Here is a 26,304-nt window from a genome sequence, read left to right as displayed (position 1 = left end):
GGGTTGAGACAGACAGAGATCGAGAGGAAAATTGCTCCCTTATTCAACAGCAGCATTAGAGCGCTGTGAAATTGCTTTGCGCCGCTACAAACCCGACACAGTTCATTAGTTCACGGAAACAAAAGGATTTGTCTGTGTACAAAGTGCTGCTCCCCCCCTCCCACCTCTCTCCACAGAGAACAAAACCTGCAGCGCGGACGGGGTCAGTAACCGTTCCCAAATCTGCGCGTCTCACTTTCTGACATCTCTGTTAAAGGACCGTTAGCAAAGAACGTCACCCCCGCCCTTCAATCAGTGTAATTATGCGGCCTATTGACAGCCATTGTCATTTTCGGGACAGCGTAAGCATATTATGTCGACAAGTGATAACAAGGAGTGTTTCCCCCTCGGTGCGCAGAGAGCCTCTTCTAATGGAAAGTAATAATTGAAAGCACCCTCCTCCCAGACACGTAATCACGCTTGCCAATCTAATCAGTGCTCTCATAAGCAGGCTTGTCCTCAGCACTGGAACAGTGCCACCTGGGGAGGATACAGGGGGCGGATCAGGGTGGTAACGCGGCCGGGCTGAAGGGGCGGGGTTTAGACAAGGGGGCGGGACCTACCTTGGTAGCGGAGCAGGAAGGAGCCGGGCGGGGCCCGGCGGCTGCGGAAGTGGACGGAGATCTGGTTGCTGTAGCTGCGCACCACCAGGCCCTTGATGAGGATGGACTCGTTGGCCAGCACAGACGGCTTGCGCCCACCCGCGTCCTCGAAGCGCACCGTGTCCCCTTCGGCCAGGCTCACGTTCACCACCTTGGAAGGAAGAACAGAGAGAGAGAGAAAGAGAGGGAGAGGGAGAAAGAGAGGGAGAGAGAGAGAGAGAGAGAGAGAGAGAAAAAAAAAAGATTAGACATTACACAGTCAGGTCATGTCAAGACGAACTGACACAATCCGAGACCAGCTGACCTCATTTGCAACAGCAGATCTGATCTATTACAGGTGCTCAAGCCCCAATCAGAGGAGCAAAGATACGAGAGGCCGAACATTTCCACCCAAGTGATTATGTGAAGAGCCTTTCTGTTTCCATAATTACCTGCCTGCCTGACACCTGCACATCACGGCTCCCTGTGCGAGTGAAGCTTGAGCACGAGGGAAAGCATATACGCCACCTCCCACACATGCTTGGGCCCGACAGCCCAGACAACCTTCAGCAGATCCAGCGCGGCCGCGGATCGAGATAGCGCGTGAGTGACATGTTTGCCCTGGTGCTGCCCGGTCCTTATCTGCTACCTCACTGTCAAAGCAGCCCATTAATTACCCAGGAAAACAGCGTGAGTGACAGTCTCCTGCCTCCTATCGGAGTGGGTACACACGTCTTCGTCTCCGCCTCCGCACAGCACGGCCGCACCGAGCTGCTGTCCTGACTACAACGCCTGCAACGGGGGCCGCGGATCTGCGCAGCATGTCTTGGGGGGGGTTTGCAGAACCAGGCCTCCATGAGTACAAGTACATCCGTCTGAGCGGGGATGTGACGCCGGGAGGCAGCGTTTCCGCGGAGGGGGTCTCCGGCTCTGGTCTCAGGAACCGACCCGCACAGCTCCCTGCTTCCCGCTTGCCGCTAGTAATGGAATTCAGATCAGGCTAAATGAGGACGACCCGAGAAACGAGCTACTCGGTGTAGTGCTGGGGCGGGTTAACGAAGCCGGGAGTGGACGCGGCGCTTCCAGGCTGGACACACGTAATTAACGTGGACACGGTGGCAACGGCACGGACCCTCGCTGTCTGCAGCACAATCACAGAGATGCTTCAGAATGGAGGCGACGACACGCAACTGGATACAGGCCCCGTCAGCCCGTCTACTTCAGCCCCGTGCCTGAGACACGCTCCCCTGCATGGAGCTGCTCTGTGCTCATGTCAACACACACCCCGCCTGGACGATGGGAAACACGGACGCCTTCGGGCACTCTCCCAGCCGAAGCTGACATCCCGAGGAGAACACAGAGACATTTGCACTTAATAAAGCCCTAGATACACTGTGCCGAAACAGTCCATAAAACAAAAGTGCATTACAAAGTAATCACATTATACTAAAAGCCCCGGGATAATAAAAGACTTGTGGAATTTTGCTCACCATAATCCAATTTGCATTGGCGTTAGTCCCGAGTGCCTGCACCATTTGTGTAATTCCTCGCGTAAACACGGCCGACGAGACAGACAAAGAGGCAGACGCGCAGACGCAGAGACGTGCAGCTGCGAAGACGGCTGAAGTGATGACAGGAGAAACTGCACGCGACTAACAGGATTAGAATGAGGGAAATATAATCTTTCTCCCCCTCCACTCCTCCAATCCTTCAGCCTGCTCCCTCAGTAACCTGATCCTTCAGCCTGCTCCCTCAGTAACCTGGTCCTTCAGCCTGGTCGTTCAGTATCCTGGTCCTTCAGCCTGGTCGTTCAGTATCCTGGTCCTTCAGCCTGGTCGCTCAGTATCCTGGTCCTTCAGCCTGGTCCCTCAGTAACCTGGTCCTTCAGCCTGCTCCCTCAGTAACCTGGTCCTTCAGCCTGGTCCCTCAGTAACCTGGTCCTTCAGCCTGGTCGCTCAGTATCCTGGTCCTTCAGCCTGATCCCTCAGTAACCTGGTCCTTCAGCCTGCTCCCTCAGTAACCTGGTCCTTCAGCCTGGTCCCTCAGTAACCTGGTCCTTCAGCCTGGTCCCTCAGTAACCTGGTCCTTCAGCCTGGTCCCTCAGTAACCTGGTCCTTCAGCCTGGTCTCTCAGTAACCTGGTCCTTCAGCCTGCTCCCTCAGTAACCTGGTCCTTCAGCCTGATCCCTCAGTAACCTGGTCCTTCAGCCTGCTCCCTCAGTAACCTGGTCCTTCAGCCTGGTCCCTCAGCAGCTCAGGAGACTCGTCCTTACTGACTTTAGGACTGTTCATAAGCAAACCATTATCTCAGAGCTGAGCCAGAACTGACAAACGATAACACATTTATCGCTCTCATCTGAGGTGCATGGGGTGGATCTGTACTGGGACAGCAGAAGATTCCGGATGGTGATGGACTTTTGAACCAAAATGTTGGCTGAATGATGGAAACATCTTAGTTTAAGATTGATGTTTTTTTGTGTGTTTGGAAAACCTGAGCTGGACATTAGTTTTAAGCTACAGCGGCTGAAGCCTTTACAGTGGGAAGTGGAATACAGCTGGAGTCAGAAGGCGCTGGGTGGAAAGATCTTCTTTGGACTGTTGCCATGGTACCGTGGCCATGGGTTCTTAACCCTACCCTGCTGTAGGGGCCACCACAACTCTTCCCCCAGCTCCTGTATGGATAAATACATTGTTTAATATGTGTGTGTGTGTGTGTGTGTGTGTGTGTGTGTGTGAGTGTCACTATCTGATAAGTAATTTCAAAGAATCAAGAGGAGTGCTGAGTGAAGGAATGTGTGTGTGTGTATCTTTTGTATAAACCACATCACAAGATCATGTACAAAGCCCAAGCCCATAATAAACTGAATATGTGGTTATGCAACCCATGCTTGAGCCAGTATAATACACATATAATAAACTATTTAGTCTGGCATATAAATATATAATCACTGTACAAAGAGCTATTGTATCCGTAGCCTTCTCTTTGTGTTGTTCCTCATTTCTGTCTCTTCCTCTCTCTCTCTATAACACACACACACACACACACACACACACACACACACACACACACACACACACACACACACACACACACACACACTTGACTGTATCAGTTCTCTGAGGGTAGGAGGATGGTTAATTAATCTGGAGATGCATGCTGTGTCACATTAAGAGAGAATTAGCAGAAAGCCCCTTGAGCACAGACCAAGTGGAAGCGGGGAGTGGGAGGGGCTAGAGGCACCATGTTCTCCGCGGTGCCACCATCGGAGAGTTGACGTCTCCTCTTATCCCTCTCACCTCACGGCAAACAAACTACAAAGGGTATAAACTAACACGGGTAATCTGTAGGGACAGGCAGCAGCAGTCAGGATGAGAGAAGAGAAGAGCAAAGGGGAAGCGGGTGAGAGAGAGAGAGAGAGAGAGAGAGAGCACAAAAGAGATAAAGAGGTCGTTGATGTGCCTGTGCCTGGCAGCAATCTTTCCACCAGAGCTGCTCTAATCACAACTGATACCACCAGCTAATGAGACCACATACACACACGCACACGCACATACGCACACACACACACACACACACACACACACACACACACACACACACAGAGATTCTTAAAAAATTACCAAGACACACATCTACAACATAGGCAGGTGAACAAAACATGAAAACTGTGAAAAGAACAATCTGAAAGGTTTCATTTTTAAAAAGCAATTATACATAATTGCTTTTTTAAAATGGTTTTGGTTTTCTTTGTGGTTTGGTTTTCTTTGATATATAAATGATTTTTAAAAATCTATCTTGTTTAATTTCTATACAATTTTTTACAATTCATAATCTGTATGTGTAACTAAGATTGGTTAGCATCACTCTGTTTTAATTTATTAGAAAGAAAAGGACCAAGCCATCATTCCTGACCAATAAGAAGACAATCATTGAGAGCACAGCCAATGAGAGAGCACCTACTGAGGCCAATATAGCTCTCACTGACTCCTAGCCATGTGATCTTCTGGCTCTGTGATTGCTGGAAATGGAGCTCCCAGTGCCTGTCTTGGCGGAGCACCAGCTCTGAGCGCACAGTGAGCCGTGCCAGCTGACTACAATATGGGGGCGACTCCCACTTTTCTCCCAGCGACGGTTCTACGAGCCACGGGTGCTTGAAACAAGGACCTGACGCCCATTATTGTTCAATCCAGTCCTGCCTACCCTCGCCTGGGCACGCAGAGACACCATGACGCTCCAATGGATTATGACTGTTTAGGTGTTCGCTGAAAGTCTGGCACTGGGTGTGTGGATGAAGTACGTAGTGAGAGAGAGAGAGAGAGAGAGAGAGAGAGAGGGATAGAGAGAGAGAGAAAGAGAGAGAGAGACTCTCCAAGACCTCGTAGGGAACTGTATATAAATCTTAGCCTTGTTCCCTTCCTTTATGGCATAAGAGTCTAAAACCCCAATGCTTGATCGACAATCTCTCTCTCTCTTTCACTCACTCACACACACACACACACACACACACACACACACACACACACACACACACTTTTTTCCCTCTCTCCTCAGTCCCAGCCCACTTGAGGAGGAGAAGTGAGGTAGAGGATGAAAGGAGTAGAGGAAGGAAGTCTCTAATTAGCGTTCCGGAACGGAACAGGCGAGCAGAGAGCGCGAGCAGAGGGCGCTGGATCCACACTCCTAATTACAGACTAAGATTACGAGAGAAGGAGGGAATGATTCACTGCAGAGCACCTGTTCCACAGTGCACATCTGGACCAGATGGAGATGCACTGAGCATTTGAGTGTGTATATGAGCGAGAGAGAGAGATTGAGTAGTTGTAGTGTATCAATCCCATCCCCTACGACCTGCTCTCAGCAACAGCTCAACAGGATGCATCAGAAATTGTTTCTAGAATTGTGTGGCTATTCTAGACCATTGCTTCTAGATTTGTGAGCGTTATACAAACCGAATCCCAGAACATGTTAAAGGCTCAGCTGTAATGGTTCATGAAAGAAAAACATATAATTTGGCTCGTCCAAGCTAGAGAAGCAGAACATATCAGTTCATTAAGCACTGAAATATATGAAGACCTTAATTTTTCATATATATATATATATATATATATATATATATATATATATATATATATATATATATATATATATATATATATACACATACACTTAATTATTGTGCAAACATTCCCCCCCCCCCCCAAAAAAAAGTCTCTTTTCGAAACTTGCAAAATTAAGAATGTGTTTTTCTTGTGTACTGTTTTCTCAAATTGAAGTTGAAATGGGATCTTATAGCAAACAGGAGCTTTCCACAGCCCTGGGCTTTGGAGGAACAGGGCTACAGATCAAAACTCCATCACACTCAGAAGACCTTTAGGCATTTGTGATGTGAATGACCTTCAAGAAGGCCCCATGACCCTGCTGGAAAAGCAGCACCAGAGCATAGAAGGCCCCACCAGCACACTGTAAAGCAGGTAAGGATTCCTGTTTTGGTATATTTAGCCATCTTATTATGCTAAGCAAACCTGTAATGACAGGCCAATAAACTCAGTTATAATGCCAATAAACTCAGTTATAATGGCAATAAACTCAATTATAATGCCAGTAAACTCAGTTATAATGCGAATGATCTCATTTATAAGCACAGTAAGCTTAGTCGCTCCTAACAGTGGTCCAGCTTGTACTAGCTGAGTCAGACAGTCAGTACTAACATTTCTACGGTCTTATTTACTATTCTGGACCTTTTATTTCAGTTGTGATACTCAATAATGGTTCGCCTCAAATTTTACACCTTTTTGTTTGTTTTCAGAAATAGGGGTGAGCTTTCATCTCTCATATAAATGTGAAATATCCTGCATTATTTGCCTGTTTTATTGTGACTACTTTCTAACATATTCTTTCACAAGGTGAGAATAATTCAAATTTCTTATAAAACCCTTTAATTAGTTAAAATAAGGATTCAATTCACTGAACTAATTCACTGAACAAATTTACTACTAATAAAAAAAGATTCCACTTCAGTTAACATGAACTCAGACCAGACTGGAGAAGCAGAGGGTGTTCATCTCCACCATGTTGCTCACACGCGAGAACGCGTGGGAGGGGTCAGCCATGGCCACGCCCAAGCAGCAGGACGGAAAGGCGTTGCACATTGGGACAGCTACAACTGCACCAGGAGAAGGTCCATCATAAAAATGTTCTGAGTTCAGCACTGGTAAATGGGCTCAGGTGAGCCTGAAGCATTTTAAACTATCCCACCACATCAGCCTTTAAACACTCCGGCTGGGACCAAGCCAACACTTTTCAGTGGTTTTAGCTCCTCTCTCTGCCTCATTAAAACCTCTCCAACCTCCTGCACCATTTTCCTAAATTATATAGATTTAGTTGTAGTGGGGAGCCACTGCTCCCAATAGAGAGCGCACTCGAGGGCTCGAGTAGCACACGCACACCAGTACTGCTTCACCCGACCGTCCAGGATGAGAACTGCTGCAGGATACACACTGCGCGTGTCCAGCGAATCAGGTAACTGCGCGTCAAGCTCCAGCCGCCGGAAAATGCAAGCGGCTAAATTGTCCGCATCGAGCACGAGAGGCATCACTTGGGCCGCGGTGTTAATGAGTCGTGGGTGTATGAGGGGCGGCTGGAGAGTCCAGTACCAAAGTATCACAGGGAGAGGCAGGGCACCGTCTAGACGAAAGCAGATGAAAGTAGATGAAACTAGATGAACGAGAGCAAGGAAAGGCCATGGAGGAATAAATGTAGAGTGAAGGAGACCTCCACCCATCTGTGGCGTGGGGCAGAGGTCCACCAGGACCGGCTGGCCCACACACCACACATGCCCCACACACACCACACACCCCAGACACCCTACATGCCCCACACAACCCACACGATCCACACACACCACACACTTCATTCTACACGTGCCCCACACGCACCACACACAACCCACGCGCCCCTGCCCTGTCTCTGGCTTGCAGCGTGTCACTGAAGGACGGCCGGCCCTGTCCTGCTCGCTCTCGACACCCTATTGTGCTGCAAATGACCCGACGAGCTCCACACGTGCCAGTTACAACCCCCTCCATCCGCTCACGTCCCCCAACAACAGAGGCTGTATGGGGCAGGGCAGGGCCACGCAATGCAGAAGAGCGCTGAGGTTAATGCAAAAGCTGCACTCATTACTGCCCCCTTCTGCCTGGGTGAGCAGGTGCAGGTAGCACTGATCTGGACCACGCCACAAAAAGCACACGGAGCCCCACTGATGCCAGGAAACAATCGACAGCGACCGGCCAAGCCCTGGATGGGATAAATGCCACCTTCATCTACACCATTCCACTCAGATCATGGCCTGAAACAGGCTTCCCGCGCGCTGAAGAGTGGAGCAGCCAGTCCTGCCAATCTGCGCCGCGTCCTTACAGGCGGGTCCGCGTCCCACACCTTACCGAGGTCCGAGAAGGGGTCGCCCCGGGCTCCTGCGTCCCGCATGCCTCGCCTCCGCGTTTATCCTGTTTTAACATTCCTCTCGCCCCCGTCCCATCTTTTCATTAGCGCCGCAATGCCCACCGCCGCTGAAATTGGTTTTATGCGACACGGCTGAACAGCGGCCCGGGAAATTGCAGAGGAAGGCAAAGCCCCGACAGCATGGAAAACAAAGGGCTGAGGTAGGTTAAGGGACATATAGATTCTCTGTAGAGTTTAAACAATGGCGCAGAGTGTTATGGACTTTAAACAACGATTGGAGAAGAAAAAAAATAAAACGGGACAGAAAATTGGAGAAGAGGTGGCGTTGGTGCGGGGATTAAGAGGATCTGTTTAATTAGAAGCAGAGGCAATGTCAAATTCCAGAGTTAAACCGCGCCCAGGAGAGGAGGAGAGCCAACAGAGTGAGGAGAGGAAAAAAGATTTATTCAGCATTTTTGTAAAATTAGAATGCTCTCACACACAGCGATTTGCCATGTTTCCATGGCTGAGTTCAGAAACTCATGACCACATAAAATCCATTTCAGGGGTGTGCGTGTGTGTGTGTGTGTGTGTCTGTGTGAATGTGTGAGCGTGCTAAAGAAATGTGTTCGTATGATCATCGGGAGACTGGGAGCTCCGTCTGTGATGACGCCACTGCCATCTGTGGCTGGGAGTCTGAAAGAGCAAACAGGCTGTCAATCACAGTGACAGTGGCCAATCACAGGTGTCTGTGAGCTCAGGCATCGGGAAGGGGAGGATAGCGCTATCCTCCAAGTGTGTTACCCTACCTCCTAACATTGCATGAGTCACAGCTAAAAAGACATGAGGACTGGAAGCATGTGACAGCGTTTGCTGGCAGCTGTTGTGTAACAGGCGAGGCTTATATATTACGATATTTTGGGAGGTGAAGATTCCAGGTGAGTGACCGCGGTGTCTTCTAGTAAGAGATGTAATGATATTCAAAATTCTAGTGAAATTCACAAAGACGCCAGATAAACAGGACATTTCAGACAGACGTCCTTCATCAGCTGTACAAACCAGTCTCCTAAAGGTCATCAGAGACATCAAAGACACACTCGTCAAGAGTGAGATAAATGACCATTCATATAACATCTGTGGTACTGTAGCCTGCAGTCACTTGAGAGGTAAATGTAAATTTACATGTAAATTTATTAAGTCACTAAAATAACTAGCATGAAAGGATTATATATATATATATATATATTCTCAAATTCTAAGGTGTCCGATTGTAACGGCGTCCCGAGTGCCACAGGGCACGGCACGACGCACAGACTCCCTTGACTTGACCTCCCTTGACCTCCTTTCCTCTGCCGCAGAGGCGGTCTGCCACCGAGGCTTTGGGCGGACCCTCCAATTTCTCTGGCGAGTCCACGGAAGGAAAGGAACTCGGGCTGAAGCCCCGCCAGCCGGAAGTCCTGCCGGCCCCACCAACCTGCCTACTTCACGGTCCTTGTGGAGCACATTGAGACTCCTCGGCCCTGGCCCGATAGCCTCAGGACCCCCCAAGAAATTTCTGGGGGTGTTCCCCTCCACCTCCGGAGTGGACGCAGACGCGGAGTCAGTCGCGGTCCTGGGATCCAGACAGCAGCGCAGGATTTGCCTACGCACTTCCGTCTTTTGTCGAGGGAGCTGGCGTCCTGTGGTGGTTGGTCATTCTGTAAGGGCGTGACTACATACATGTGATCCCCCCTGCACGCGGCAGGCTGTACCATGTTATTCGTGGGGTGGGGGAGCATCCCGTGACACGGATCACAAAGCTTTTTCAAACTAACAAAGAAGTTCTGTACTTTTATGCTTATTGTACATCTATGACTGCACACACATGCATTTCTGAGAGCTCGGCGGTAAATGAGGGAGACCCGGCATGCAGACAGGCAGGAGCAACGCACAGCCTACACTTCACCCAAACATCCATCCTTCTCTAAGCTCCACAGGCTGACGCAGGGCGCAGGAATAGCAGGGGAACGTTTGTAACCGGTGGGCTCGAACCTCAGCCTGCTGCGCCAGCCACCTCTCATTTCTTCAGGTCTGATAATGAAAGTTCGGCCGCACGCGTTTGCAGGAAATCGATTTCTAGTAATCGGGCTAATAAGAGAATGCACGCCCAGAGCCCCTCCATGGCGCCAGCGTGCGTACGAGGCGTCCACAAATGAGAAACTGTGGGGAACAGAATGAAATCGGTTCCCAGCTCCGTCGTAGCGAATAGCAGAGAAATCGACGGGGAAGAGCACAGCACGAGTTAACGGGCTAATCCAGAGATACGGTTGGGCTGCACATGGCGGAAATAGCAGCTACTATACGACACAGTGAGTAGAGAAGGGCCTTTATTACGTTATTAATGAATAAAGTGCTCCTGACCGAACCTATGAAAGCTAAATACAGACACCATTTCTGACCATACCTTATTCCTTCCTATCAGCCTCATTTTCGGTCTGCCTGTCCCTCTCTGCTGAAAAGCGCCGCAGCCCAAATTCTCCCTTCCATAATAATCCCTTTGCTCTTTCCCTTCTCGTTTTGCTTCCCTGGGAAGTCATTAATTCCCCTGGAGCAGCTCTGCTCGACGGGGTGCTCCAGAGAGTGCCGGGGCCGGAGGCCAAGCTGCGGAGGAAGGTGACCTCTGGAGTGCAGAGGGTAAGGGAGGGTGAGAGGGAAGGGCCAGCCCTGGCCAGAGAGCCAATCAAAAGCTGAGAGGAGCTGATAGATGATATCTGACCCACAGAAGCCACCTCACCTCTCTCCCCTCGTCTCGCTCACCCTTCAGCTGAAAGACTTCTAAAGTACATGTCTGCGCTCTCTACATCTAAAAGCCTTGTGGCTGTGCTGGCGAACTTCAAATCCCCTCACAGCACAAACGGCAACAGGGAGAACTGTGGCTCTCGAGAGGGAGTAACGCACCCCTCCTCCTCCTCTTCCTCCTCTCCCGGGAGGTGACCGGGGTCCCTGCCAGGGCAGGGGGCTAGGGGGTTAGCAGATGTGGAGCGATGCCAGGTCTTCCAGCTTGGGCTCCAGAGATCAGAGACACTTCTAAAAGCGGTACGGACTGACGGCAAGCCTCCGTGACGGATGCCCCGCCCCGAAATCTATTATCAAAGAAGGAACTGGTGGGGCAGTTGTGTTTCAGGGTAAGAGATAAAGGGACCTTGCAGCGAGCTCATCATTATTGCTGTAGATTAGAAATGAGCGCTGAACTGAGCATGTCTTTTCCATGGAGGTAATGGCTCTCAGCAGGGCTATGCCAGCATAGTCACACCTCACCTTGGTCCAAATCATGAATCAGAACTTGGAAACTGTTCATGCTTTAGGTTCTCAGTAATATATGTGGTGGTCACATCACACAAGAAAAGGCCACGTCGACGAAACAATTTTGAAAGTGTTTGATCTCGCTTTGCTTTAAAAGTGATGCCGTATTCGCATCTCCTGTTTAGCTCAGTTAATGTTTTCTGACTAAGAATGGGACGATTTCGAAGCAGAAACCTCTCTCCTCCCTCCCACACCTCACCGCTCACTTTTTAGCATGTGTGGAGATCCATTACTTGATAAAATGAATCTTGAGCTTGTGGTTTCACTCTGCTGCTTGTGTATATTGGGCAAGCAAAGAGGGCCCATTAAAATGGCCTCATTCACTTCTGAAAGAACCTTCTGAACGCGCTGCCTTTCTCAGGGCAAACGCATGCGTGTGCATGTGCGAGCGCCGCTCCCTCCGCGAGGCCGACGGGGAATGCGAGGCTGAGTGCTTTATCGTGTGGGATACCTCGCCCTCGGTCGGGGTCGACCTTCAGCGTGGGCGGAAGGACGCAGCGCTGACATTAGCCCAGGGCTGCCAGACTGCATAAAGGAAGGAACCGTCAGGGAGAAGAGCGTCGTCGCGGCTCGGCTCTGGGTGGGAGAGGGGATTACGGAGATGACAGCGGTGTACCTGATTCTGACGTGGTTGTGCCAGAAGTCTGCATATAGTGTGCTGTGAGTGCTCAGCTGGTTGGCTTTGCCATGTGTGAGGAAATCACTTGGAGACGCATACATACAGAGTCGTAAGCTGTGTATGAGGCATTTGCATGTGGTGTTCGCGCATGCGTGTGTGCGTGTGTGTGTCTGTGAGAGAATGAGAGAGAGAGAGAGAGAGAGAGAGAGAGAGAGAGAGAGAGAGAGAGAGAGAGAAAGAAGCAGATAAAGAGATAATCATTTTAAATACACTTGGTGAAAGAAGTGAGTTTCCAGACAGTAAAGTGCTTTTCTCTCTCCCTGTGCCTATGGGAGTCTATTTGTCTGTCTGCTCTTATTTTACTAAGCAAAACCAGACCAGCTCTTCAGCCTGCAAGCACACTGTCCTCTGCACAACACCCCCCTGTTGAGAAGCATCTGACTGATGTCACGGAAAGCTCTCTTCCCGCATGCAGCGGGAGGGTCTTGTTTATTTATTGTGTTTGTAACCACGCCTGCACACACTTGCACCTGGTTTAGTCTCATTATGTCAATGTAGTTAAACCCAGGCTGTTGTGTGCAGTATTGTCGGTCATTGTTCATGTTTGTGTTGTTTAAGTACTTGTTCACAGCGTTAATGTTAAACGTGTTCATGTCCGTTTGCGCGTCCTGCTCCTCGCCCTGCGGCACTCGGGCCGTTACGACTGAATCCTGTCTGAGTCTGAGAAGGTAGTTACACCTTGTAAACCTTGTACATTCTGACTTATAGCATTGGTGCAAATTCCCCTTCCACTTCTCAAAAACCCTACTGACAGACACTTCGGATTAAGCGATGAGGAAGTGTCATTCATAATTTTCCGTGAGAGAATTCCCCTTCAGTCACTTTCTCCCAGAACTCTCTTCAGAGCCCCAGCCCAATTTGCACCATTTTCCTTCTCAATAGCCCAGATGCAATCACAGAACCAGCGAAATGTTACCGTGCATTAGGTGGAATATGATAGAAAGCAGGGCTGTTAATTAGCACCCACCTTTCAGATAATGGCCATTTTCGCCCTGGCTGAAATTCGACGCGGCGCGGCTTGCTGATTGAGACGTGACCAGACCATCCAAAAAGCTGCGACCAACATCACCATTTACACCATTTACACCGTTTATGAGCACATTAACAACGGAACCTGGAAATGGGTTTTTCCCGGGGACACTGACATGGCGTGCTCATGAAGAGATATCAATGAAACCGGAAAAAAGGGAAAGGTTGATCTAATTAGTGGTGCTTGGGAAGGCAGGAACAGGATAATGAGTGTCTAGTCAAACGCAGTAGCAGTGCCACCCAATCTTAAAGCGGATCAGATGGGTCGGAGGGCGTTGAGCTCAAGGACAACATGTCCAGGCCGGATGTCAGACGCCGCACAGCATCGCACGCGATGCTGACTTCAATGCCCTCACTCTGGGCCTGGATTTCTACAGACCTCGATGAAGGTTCCCGACTTTGATAGTCCTGTTTGTGACATGGGCTGTGACCGATGGTTGAAGAACTCTGCACTGGCCTTAAGAGACCATCTGGCTTTACTGTCCCCTGAATCTCAGGAGGTCAGTGAAGACAAAGGGTGCCTGTGGGTCAGAAAAGGCCTGATGACATATAAAATGGAAGAAAAATACTTCCTCGTTCTCTCTTCTAGCTGTCATGAATTTCACAATGACGCCTGGACATGCAGAGATGTCATATTGGAATTTAATGATATGGGGCTCTGACAACCCTTGCTCACCAGGAGGAACGGGTTCGGTTCCGGTTCATGCACCGTTCATGCATTTCCTAGAACCGGCCCGCCTTTGCACCAGTTTTTGTTGGAGTCAAGGATGCGTCATCGATGGAGGGCGTGGCACAGTGCACAACCGTGTGTACAACAGTAATAACAAGATGGCGGGGCACGTAGATTACCTGTGAGTATTTGTGCTGTTGTTACAGATGTTTGGTTTTTTAACTGTTGGTGATGATTAAAAATATTATATAATATTTAAAATAGATTATTAATATTAAATCTATTAATAATAGCACTACATGTAGTTAATGTATGCTAATGCAATCAACCTATTGTCATTAATGGCCAATGTGTTGCTGTAGCTGAATTCAGCGCCCCAGTCATCTGGTTTGCTGGTCTGCTAGCACAAGATCAAGCACGACATAACGCGCTGGCAAATTTCCCCGTCCAGCTCCGTTACACAATAACTCTTTCCTCTACAACCTACTAGTCTTTGGTTCCAGCTGGGAACAAATGTTTTGGGTTTCAGAGCCCTTCTGGGCCAGATACAGTTCTTACTGCTCTCAATGATGAATGTTCTCTGATGAATCTCACCTCCGAAACCTCCAGTGAGTGTACCGGTCTGAACAGAGAACGATTTTACTGGTAAAGGGGAGACGTTGTGTGAAACAAAAGAATCTCATTTACTGCCCTGAGTTCTCATATTAAAGAGCATGTGTGTCCTGGCCACTGCTTTATAGCACTGGAAACTGTCAGCAGGCCGTTAAGAAAGCCTGATTTTCTCTTTCACTGACTGTGTGGTTATGTGTTAGACATGCAGGGAGATGACATTACGGTGGCAAGGAGATATTGATCCAAGCTATCAGAGAATACGACGCTGTGAAAAGTGCATGTGATGTAAAAGGGTTCAGTGGAACACTAAACATCCTAAACTTGCTCACATGGAGTCCAAGCATTCAGTGCCTTCCTCAGTTCGAGATGACGGTGCCTACGTGTATGCAGCGTGTGTGGTAAAGCAGTGAGGGGTCATTCTGAAGTACTGGCCTTGATTCTGAACGCAAATCGAAGAGCAGCCGGGGTTCAGGAACAGTCGGGCAAAGAGCAAACCCGGGATCTGCAGAATCCCTGACTTCACTGCAAGTGCCATCTCACTGCAAATCCAAGGAGATCCTACATGATTCGGGGGGACGTACCAGCCAAACCAAGAGCACAGTGGGTAACCACCACAGGTGACTGAAACTCTTACGTTCTGTACTGAGGAGACCTGTCCTTACGCCACTATGCACTGAACTGTCCCGGTTGATAAATACACCCCAATCAATCACTGCTATCAGCTCTGGCAGAGGCTGCTGATATAACTATATTTTATTGAACCGTACAGAGGAGCACTTAATCCAGGGCAGTCGAGAGTATCGACCCTTGATCAATACCTATGCGCCACTCGTGGCTTCGGAAGAAGACTTATAGATCTCTCTCTCTCTCACTCCAGCGCGGTCTGATGCACTCGGGGTCCACGGGAGTCTACTGCTTACCATTTCTGGTCATTAGTATCTTCTTTTTTCCCTAATATTTTAGTCTGTTTTTGTTTTGCTTCCAGTGTGTGCACACAAGCACTCCGAGGTAAAGGGCAGAGTGACTCTGAGATAGGAGAAAGCGGAAAGGATGCTGGGAGAGAGAGAGAGAGAATGAGTGAAAGAAAGAAAGAGAGAGAGCTGTCTACTTGTCTACTGACTACAATTTTTCAGTGCAACATCCTAAAATGAATAAAAAGGCAAACTGACAAATGGTCTGGCTTGTCCATCTCTGCATTTGTTGGACTATTTTCACTGCAGTGATCCCATGGCACACATAGCAAGCCTAGCTGTGTCTCACTATATGGGGATGATGGAGACTCCCTGGTGCTTGACCCTGTATCTGGTCTGCTTCTAAGGTGCACACCGAGGTTTGGAGACCCATTGTGAAACCTGGGATCAGTGGTCAGTGGTTTAAGTGCTGCGCTTTAGGGTCATTTTGAGCTAAACTCAAAGCAGCTACACCCAGGCTCAGTAATATCGGTTGAACCATAAACAAGCCCCCCATATCAATACACTAGATGTTCAGAAGTATTTGGACACCCATCACCGCTGTGTGAACTTGTTGGACACCCCATTGCAAATCCACAGTCATTAAAATGAAGGTGTCTGCTATTACAGCCTCCGCTGATCTAGGAAGGATTTCACGAGAGTTTTGAATGCGGCTTTAGGAATTCGTGTCCATTTAGTTTGTGAGGTCATGTTAGGCTGGAAGGTTTTCTCACAATCATTGTTTCAATTCATCTGAAAGAGCAATGGATCTGAGGACAGAGTGATCTGGTCCAACTTCACTGTCCACCAAAGGTGTTTAGAAAGATTGAAAACTGTAGTGGAAAGTGAAACTAGCAGCAATTGAGGACTGGATTTGAATCGACTAGAGAAGTATGGATTTGAATTCTCTAGTCATCCAGTGTTGCTGATTTAAATTTTTCTCCACAGCATGGCCAGTGGAGTTCACCACAATAACTCATCACACAATGTCTAATGGGCCTTGCTTTGTAAACAGACACTGTGGACAAGGAAAGGGCCTTCCCCAAACTGTGACCAACGCTGAAAGCATATAAGTGTCTAAAATGACCTTGACCTTTATCACAAACACCAAGAAACAGGCCCAAGTCATAATAACGCCTCCAGCACATTTTACTACCAGCACTGTTACATTCTGGTATGTTGAGTTCTCCTGGCACCCACCAAACCCAGATTCATCCATCAGACCACGAGAGAATGAAGTGTAATCCATCACTCCAGAGAACACATTTCCACTGCTCCAGAGTCCGGAGGCAGGGTGCTTTACACCACTCCACCCATGCTTGACGATGTGCACAGTGATCTTGTCTTTGGTCATGGAAACCCATTTCATGAAGGTCTCAGCACATAGCTGTGGTTCTGATGTTACTTCTAGGTGCTGTCTGGAGCTCTGTGGTGGGTGATGTTTTACCTGGTCTTCTGCTTCATAGCTGAGCCATTGTTGCGCCTAGATGCTTCCGTTTCACGACAGCGCTTACGGTTGATCAGGGCACATCTGGCAGGGCAGAAATTTCATTAACTGCCCTCTGGCTAAGGTGGCACCCCATGACAGTACCACGTTTAAAGTCGCTGATCTCTTCTGTATCAGTCATTCTACTGTTACCATTTTTCTATGGAGGTAGCACAGCTATATGGCCGATTTTAGATCTGTTAGCCATAGGTGTGGAAGAAACTCGATAATTAAGAAGGGTGTCCACATACTTTTGGACATATACTATATGTCCACCTACTTTGTGGACAATTGGCTCAATTTGTACATTATTATGTAAACCCATCTTCTGTAATTACAGACTGTAACCCCTATGTTGGCATTTAAAATGTGTTGATCCTCTAACCCTCATCACTGGTCGGTTTCTGACTACAAGACCACCAATGACTGGACATTATTCAGGTGGTGACCTGTCCTTCATCAATATGAGGTTCCAGTAAAGTGCAATATGCCTCCCTGTTATCTCATTAACTTTTTACTTGCTTACGAGAGATGATAATACCCTCCGTAATGGCAACTATTATGGCCCAGAAGAAAAAAAAGATGGCTTAGCACGAGGCAGTTAGCATAAACGCTTTCTCTGCCTTGGGAAGCAGAGAGAGCCCTTCATTAGCTTAGACTGGTATGTGGTGGAGATTGGGGTAAAAATAATTAAATTTAATTTTCACCATTAGGAAAGTTTGTTAAGCTGAAAGGCTCTGCTCACTTAAGCCCAGTGGGAGGATGTGCTTGTACAGCACAGTACTGTAGTGTTACTAGAACAAGATGAGTGGGTTCCCTCAGGTGCACTGGAACACAGCTGGCTCCCTGAGTTAAGCCCCCTGTGTGGGTGTGTGTCGTGTGCTCACCTGCGTGTGTAGATTTGTGCTTTTAGTGTGGGTGTTATTCTGCTGGAGGTCGGAGGGCGTGACCCGCTCCCCAGCTGCACACCTTGTGGTTGAGGTGAGCCATTCCCACCCCCCTGCAGTGGTGCTGAGCCTCGTTCCTGGTACAGTTCAGCAGGTGAGAGCCACTGAGTCCACAGTCAGAGCCGGAGACAAGGGCCTCCAGTGGGGAATTAACAAAAGGGGGAAATCGCCCTCTGTCTACTCGGGTGGCAGAAATCCACTTTAAGTTTCTCCGCAGTGCACAGTGGGGCAGGAGCTCGGAGTTTTAGATCCCAAGGTCTTCTGGAGAAAAGCTCGCGTGGTCTTCAGAAAGGCTGCCAGATCAGAGGATTGCTTAACGGGGTCTTTAAGCCGCAGACGTGCCCCACAGGACGAATGAGGGTCTTGGCTGCGCGGGGAATGCAGAAGAGGCCCTCGCAACGGTCTCGGCGAGAAACGTTACCATCAGCAGAAGGTTGTGGCGGCCTTAATTAAGTTAAGCGTAGCCTGAGAGACAGTTTAACAGGAGAATACCATACACAAACAAAAGGAGAGGACAGGTAATCCATAAGCAATTAATTAAGGGAGGAACTCTGCAGCTTCCTTACATATCGGTCACCCTGAAGAATTGCAGGGGAGGAGGAGAGAGGAGGAGAGAGGTATTTATATACTCTCCCAGGTTAGCAGGTCTGCACAAGGACAGGGGCAAGACAAACTGAGAGAAGAGGGGGAGTGGAAAACGCAAGGGTCCATGTTCCTCCTGCTTGCTCGAAATCCGTGGCGACGATTTCCTCTCGGCGACAGCGATTGGCAAACATATCGGGCGGCCCGTGTGGTAGGCTGAAGGGGTAGTGACTTCAGGGAGGGCAGGGAGCAGTAGAAGGTGGCCCTGGTGCTCACTCACTCACACACACACGCTAACACCATACCGACCAGGTCGCGTCAGCAATCGAACCCATCAAATCCGCTACATAAGGACGCATGCGTTTAGTGAGCACTGGGAGTACAAAACTGCTCGTGTGTCGTTCTACTGGGGTCTGTGGTATAGTGCCCAGAGAGTGAGGGGCACAGCAGGGTGAGGCAAAAGAGAAAGAGAGAAAGCCTATGAGCCTGTGTGTGTGTGTGTGTGTGTGTTATGTGTGTGTGTGTGTGTGTGTGTGTGTTATGTGTGTGTGTGTGTGTGAGTGTGTGTGTGTGTGTTATGTGTGTGTGTGTGTGTGTGTGAGTGTGTGTGTGTGTGTGTGTGTGTGTGTGTGTGTGTGTGTGTGTGAGTGTGTGTGTGTGTGTATGTGTGTGTGTGAGTGTGTGAGGTGTGTGTGTGTGTGTGTGTGTGTGTGTATGTGTGTTATGTGTGTGTGTGTGTGTGGTGTGTGTGTGTGTGTGTGTGTGTGTGTGTGTGAGTGTGTGAGGTGTGTGTGTGTGTGTGTGTGTGTGTGTGTGTTATGTGTGTGTGTGTGTGTGAGTGTGTGTGTGTGTGTGTGTGTATATGTGTGTTATGTGTGTGTGTGTGTGTGTGAGTGTGTGTGTGTGTGTATGTGTGTGTGTGAGTGTGTGAGGTGTGTGTGTGTGTGTGTGTGTGTGTGTGTGTATGTGTGTTATGTGTGTGTGTGTGTGTGGTGTGTGTGTGTGTGTGTGTGTGTGTGTGTGTGTGTGAGTGTGTGAGGTGTGTGTGTGTGTGTGTGTGTGTGTGTGTGTATGTGTGTTATGTGTGTGTGTGTGTGTGGTGTGTGTGTGTGTGTGTGGTGTGTGTGTGTGTGTGTGTGTGTGTGTGTGTGAGTGTGTGTGTGTGAGTGTGTGTGTGTGTGAGTGTGTGTGTGTGAGTGTGTGTGTGTGAGTGTGTGTGTGTGTGTGTGTTCAGAAGTGCCAAAAGACTGACTGCTTAGTAGCAACATGAAATGCTCCAGTTCTTCCACGTTCATCATATCAGCCGGAGAGTGTAATTTCTGATGATTACAAAGACATTATAAAGCGCTCCTACCTGACTCTCCACGCCGTAGCCCATGTAGACGGTCACGGTGTAGGTGCAGTCAGCATTAGTGTGGGGCCAGCTGCCCTGCGACGGGGCCTCTATGTAGCCCCCTGGTGCCGTGAAACTGCCTCTGCACGCGGCTGTGGTGGATGGGAGAAACAGGCAGAGAAACGGAAGATTACAGCAGAAGCAGAGAGGCTTTCCTCTTGCCACCCCACCCCACTGCATTCCCATCTTCATTATCGTTGCAGGATTTCTCATTTTCTGAGGCTGTGTTCGCTCTCCCGTTGTGTGTGTGTGTTTGTGTGTGTGTGTGTGTGTGTGTGTGTGTGTGTATGTCAAGGATAGCTCAGGTGCGGCAGCTGGGGAGAGAGCACTTTCAGGTCACCTTGGGGTCTTTCTCCATCTCTGGCCCTTTTATCTCTCGGTGGAGTTAAGGGTAAGAGAGGGTCCCTCTGGAACCACAGCCCTAGGGGCCAAGCTCAAGGGGGCCCCTCACACCACTTAACTCCATTCACCTGGCCACACTGCAGCCGAGAGGGCAAAACCAGTCTCCTCGGAGCTCTTAGAACTCGGCGCTCCCTGGCACGCCGCATCTGTGGCTCGCGTGTGCACATGGACTCGGGGGGAACTCCTGCGTTCTTGAGCGGGGACGATTACTCACGTGAACGCACGTGAGTTATAAACCACGGCTATATCGCAGCTCTCCGGTTCTCTGCCTGATAGATGCCAAGACTCGTGTGTAGTTTCGACCACACAAGGCCTGAGTGTAGGTGAAGCTGGAACACTGACATTAACTACTTCATGATCACTGCCTGGTTTAAAAGTCCCACAAAAAGAGTGCTGCAAACCAGGCAGAGACATCCTGGCTACTGGGCCACTGTTCCGTTCCCACGGTGACTCAGTTGGCCTGGAAACCTACATTTTACGACTCGTCTGATAAATTAGGTTTGATTGTCTGTCGCCACTTTACTTCTGCTGTCCAGTGTCACATTCTGTCTCATAACAATGGGGAATGTACACAGACTGATTGTATTAGTATGTACACATACTAGCTGCACTGGGCTTCCATACGTTATAGTCAATAATGCATTGTACTTCACCACTTCAGAAACAGCCATGACACTGATGTCAGCTAACTAACTGTACTGAAGTCCTGCACCTGTGTGTCTACTGTCAGGTGTGTGTGTGTTGTGTTACGGGGGTTTATCATGGGTGCCCATGAAACAGCACGGCGTTAGGCTCATAGTATGACTTTCTTCTGTAAACACAAATTAATATAAAAGAATTAATATATACACAACATACACAGCCATCACCTAGCCTCATGAAAGAGACCCTGTCAATCTGGCATAACTGTGCAGAGAATAAGATAATTTACAAGAACAAGATCAGTGTATTGACCAAAAAAGGACTGGTAACCTGCAGACACAACTATAAACTATAGGCACATCTCATAAAACGGCAACTCAACATAAACAGCCTCGTCATGCAGGAGTCCTAGTGGTCAGGTAGGTGGTGTTACCTGGTGTCTGAGTGGGAGTTATAATGGAGCTGCTTCTACTGCTGCTCTTATCATTCAGATCTGCCAGTGATGTCACCGCGATGCCAGGAACGATGGGCGTGTCGTGCTCCACCCTGGTCTTTGGCGTCTCGCCTTTTCCTCCCATCAGCAGCATAGTTACGTGCTGGGGCTCCCGCGTAGTCTCGCTGTCGCCGCGGCCTGCCCGCGTGACCGTGGCGGACAGCACGGTGGACGTCTCCTCGGGTCTCCTCCTCCGCGTCTGACCCACGGCACCAGCGGAGAGCCCTGGCGTGGTGAGACTGGCGGCGGCTACGTCAGAGAACGGAGCTGCCTCCTCGTGGGGGACCAGATGAGTGGGAGGGCCCTCGGTGAGTCGCGGCTCCGCCCCTCCCCTACCACCAACCTGCTGTTGGCCCCGGTGGTGCAGCTCACCTCGGGGGAGGGGCTTAAACGGAGGGTGGTGGTTGAGGCCAGTGAACGGAGGCGCGGTAGTGACCAGAGGCACGCCTCTGTACGGCTCGTGCGTGCTGTCCACTGAATCCACTAGGCTTCCTTTGTGAGTCACTGCCAACTTATGTATCACAGCAGAACCTGAAGGAGACAAAGGGGTCACAACTACTGTGTCATGGAACACGCAGGCACAGTTACCTTTTTAAACCATTTTGTTCAGAGCTGGCTTCTCATGGAGAATATCTCTGCAAGCGATTGATGTAGCTCTCTCTGTAAGGTCTGGATAACCGGCATTGGTATAGCATTTTCCTTGCGAGGCTGCCTGCTCTGTTATGACCCCATAAAGTGAACATGAGGCTGTGTTAAAACACTCGTAGACACACCGAGACACCAGAACACAGCGGAACAAAACAAAATTTTATTATCGTGTATATGAATTCTCCCCTGCCCTTCTCTCCCCTCTTTCCAATTAATAAAGTAAATATTCGTCACGTGGGCTATTTATCAAGCCATTTTGAAAGAATGGTGGAATGTCCCCACGTGCACCTGGTGAGATGTAATCAGACGCTCATCAGGAGACAGCAGTGTGCTGGCAGAGGGCTGATTCCTTCACAATGTTTCATTTTCACCCTAATAGCTCTTTCTTTCCTTCTCTCTCTCTCTCTCTCTCTGTCTCTAGTCTTACTAATAATGATGTGCTTGTAGCGACAGGGCTCGCCGTGAAGGCAGCACGCACCATGCGGCTCCTCCTCCTGCGGCACGCCACAGATCTGAGACATTTGGGAGAGAGGAGATAATCTCTCAAACCAAACAGAACTGACGGACTATTTTTCCTTCTCTCCACGCTCTGAAGGACCTAGAGGAGCGTCGCTTCCGTGGGAAGTGAGGTGTGGTTTATGGGAGACAGATCGCGCTGCGTGGATAAAATCACGCAGACACGCGACATGCCAGTCACATCCTTGCAGACGGGATCCGAAGGCCATCGGGAAGAGAGAGAGGCCCTCGATCCCTGTCACGTATTCTCAGTGCACGCCGGCGGATCGTAAATCCTAGTGCAGCACAAAACAGACTGGCTGAAATGTCGAGAACGCAGAAACGACTCACCAATATGAGTTTTTCCACAGCCTTTATGTAAAGGTTCATCAGAACCAGTATATTCTACCATGTGCTGTTCATAGCTGTCCAAAATGAATTAAAGAATAATAACATATTGGGACAGTTGTAGGCAGTATCACAACAAAATGACAATTGTGGTTAATGTAGATACTCCTGTTTAATGATTTAATGACCAGGTCTTTTCTTTTATGGAAGCAACTTGCTGTTTGGTGATAATCACGTATGCTTTGTGTTTATCCATTATGCTTTTATCGTATCTTTGAGTTTTATGCATATAGATTGACTGACTATGTTGACATTAATTAGCTTACAAGTCGTTTAGCTCGGAAAACAATACTTCTAGTGATTATATAGTCAGTGGCCTTCTTGGAACACAAGACAATAGATATTTCTGTGATTATGAGTAAAACTCATTTACTTGATTGCACTCCAACTGTATGATTTTTGATGCGGTGAGTGGGTCACTAAACAGAATGGATTCACTAAGGCACTTTTATAATTAGCTAATTGCAGAGGCCAAAATCACGATAACAATTAATACAGTCTTGTCTGTCACCCTATTGACAGATTAGTCATGTTGTAAATGGAAGGAAAATTACATGGGCTATTACTGGCTATTATTAAAAATTAATAGTGTCTCACCCACATAGACGTTTCCCGTTATTGCAGAGAGACAATGAAAATGAAAAAAAAAGAAATTCAGAGAAAATAGTTGCATGTCTCCTGTGTGCGTTTTTCAATACTAAGGGTCGTTGCGACATTCCCACTTCATTATGAACCACACACAGAACGGAATGTCATAGGATACGGCGTGGATCCCGGGATCAAAAGCCCTGCGATCCAAACCGCCATACGGGCCTGGTGTTTTAAGATCCCCAGAACCTGCAGGCAAAACGGAGCAGCAGATCCAGTGGGCGAACACGGGGGGCAGAGCGAAACGTTTCGGGGGGCAGGGGAACGGGTTTGATTTGGGCCATTAGAGCAGATGCCATATAAACAGAGCAGCTCCACTGCACATTCAAAGGCCTCTCAGCTCTCTGCTCTCCACTGACTGCATCTGACTTTTAAATGACCGCGGGCCGCGTTTGAAGCTCGTCCTGCAGACCAGCGGGGAGAGCAGCCTTTGTGTTTTCTTTCTGTCGCGTTTTTTTTTCTTCTGTTTACCCCAGAAGAGAAACACAATCCTCCAGTGACCGTTTAAATGACAACCTTTATACATCACTTCTTTGAAGGAAGGGCCAAACACGGATGAAGGAGAAAAAGTGGGTGAGAAGCCGTGGCCGTGGCCTCGGCGAGATCCTTAGCTAATTTTAAGGGCGCGCGGTGCCTGCCTCGCGTCTCCGCATGATCTAACGCGTCTCACGAATGCAGCAGGAACGCGTGCTGGCATGCTGCTACCCATGAGCACTCGGCCAGGGTTGGTTCACTTCCCAGGCAGTCCCACCTCCTTCTCGGGCTCCGATGTAGAAGAACATCCCGGAATCTCTCCTTGTAGAAGGCACACTTGTTAGAGTGATGTGTAACCGACATGGCGCGCGCACAGCTCTGACGGCTCAGATGGCGAGCATCGCACGCCCCAGGGCGGTCTCTCCTCTCGCCGATCGTACAGCCTCCCGGCTCAGGACGCCCCCCAACTCTGTGCATTGATTAAGGTATTTCTGTCTCTTTGGAAGCGTGCTTCATTGTCCTATTTCTAAATAAGTACAGAGAGCGACTGTGGAAAAGAAAGAAGAAGTTGAGAGAGAGAGAGAGAGAGAGAGAGAGAGGAACAGAGAAAGAAGAAGCAGCTAATCTGTGAGCCGTAAACACGTACGCATCCAAAGACACACGCAGGCTTAGAGAAAAAGCGATCGGCAGTAGCACCTCCCGTCCGATCGCGTGCACACAGTCTCCTCCAAAGCGGTGGGGTTGCCACGGTCACCGTACACAGCAGGCCAATACTTTCCAGTCGGGGTGCCTTGCTCCATACAAACACACCTCGGGGAAGGACACCGCTGTCAACTCCACGCGCTGAGGCAGAAAAGGAGTGGCAGAGGACAAAATCGACCCGGGGTCGCAGCTTCAAGCAGGAACTGCCCAGAAGCCCCCCAGCGAGGAACCCTGCAACCTCCTCTCAGGCTGCAGTCTTTTCACTGCCCGTACATATTAACAGCTTTCTGGCCTTAATTTTTGCTGAAAATGTTGATGGTGAACCTGCTCATTTCAGTGTGCATGCGGCATATGAGGAGCGGGTGACAATGGAAAAGTACTGATAAGAAGCTCGTCACTTTCATCTGCCTTAGTAACCACTTTCCTAAAATTCTCCCCAAGCCAAGCAAGCTTACCCACCATACCCATCTTACCCATCTTATCCATCTTACCCAGTTTACCCATCTTACTCTGCTTACCCAGCTTACCCAGTTTACCCATCTTACCCAGTTTACCCATCTTACCCAGTTTACCCATCTTACCCAGTTTACCCATCTTACCTAGTTTACTCAGCTTACCCAGTTTACCCATTAACTTTCTTTACTCTTTTGATTCCCTTCAAACCATCCCTCTATCCCCCTCCCTCTCTTTCTCTCTCTCTCTCTCTCCCCCTCTCTCTCTCCCTCTCTCTCTGTCTCCCTCTCTCTATCCCTCTCACTCTCTATCCCCCTCTCTCTCTATTGCTCTATCATCCCTCTATCCCTCTCTCTCTATTCCCCCTCTCTCTATCCCTCTATCCCACTCTCTCTCTCTATCCCCCTCTCTATCTCTCTCTCTCTATCCCTCTTTCTCTCTCTCTCTCTCTCTCTCTCTCTCTCTCTCTCTATCCCTCTCTCTCTCTCTATCTCTCTATCCCTCTCTCTCCATCCTTCTCTCTATCCCTCTCTCCCTCTCTCTGTATTGTCTCTCTCTCTCTCTCTCTCTCTCTCTCTCTCTCTCTCTCTCTCTCTCTCTCTCTCTATATATATATATATATATATATATATATATATATATATATATATCCTGCTCTCTCTCTATCCCTGACTCTCTCTCTCTATCCTGCTCTCTCTCTCTATCCCTCACTCTCCCTCTCTATCCCTCTCTCTATCCTTCTCTCTATCCCCCTCTCTATCCCTCTCTCCCTCTCTCTGTATTTGTCTCTCTCTCTCTCTCTCTCTCTCTCTCTCTCTCTCTCTCTATATATAATATATATATATATATATATATATATATATATATATATATATATATATCCTGCTCTCTCTCTATCCCTCACTCTCTCTCTCTCTATATATATATATATATATATATATCCTGCTCTCTCTCTATCCCTGACTCTCTCTCTCTATCCTGCTCTCTCTCTCTATCCCTCACTCTCCCTCTCTATCCCTCTCTCTATCCTTCTCTCTATCCCCCTCTCTATCCCTCTCTCCCTCTCTCTGTATTGTCTTCTCTCTCTCTCTCTCTCTCTCTCTCTCTCTCTCTCTCTCTATATATATATATATATATATATATATATATATATATCCTGCTCTCTCTCTATCCCTCACTCTCTCTCTCTATC

General features: G+C 48.8%; 1 protein-coding gene across 5 annotated transcripts in view; it reads right to left on the bottom strand.

Moving 5' to 3' along the window:
• The window catches only part of sez6b (seizure related 6 homolog b), a 121,130-nt gene that overhangs the window by 32,853 nt on the left and 61,973 nt on the right, over positions 1–26,304 (bottom strand). For all 5 annotated transcript variants that reach the window (XM_035534287.2, XM_081700035.1, XM_035534288.2 and 2 more), the window contains exons 2-4: positions 21,225–21,815; positions 19,709–19,839; positions 603–792 (exon numbers count right to left, since the gene is read on the bottom strand). In XM_035534287.2, coding sequence (XP_035390180.1) covers positions 603–792; positions 19,709–19,839; positions 21,225–21,815 — 912 coding nt within the window. The remainder of the gene's footprint in view (positions 1–602; positions 793–19,708; positions 19,840–21,224; positions 21,816–26,304) is intronic.

The sequence above is a fragment of the Electrophorus electricus genome, chromosome 17 (genome assembly GCF_041902795.1).
Source record: "Electrophorus electricus isolate QZ-2024a chromosome 17, ASM4190279v1, whole genome shotgun sequence".
Classification (NCBI taxonomy): Eukaryota; Metazoa; Chordata; class Actinopteri; order Gymnotiformes; family Gymnotidae; genus Electrophorus; species Electrophorus electricus.
The sequence above is the reverse complement of the archived record's forward strand: the minus strand, read 5'-3'. Positions and strand labels throughout refer to the sequence as shown.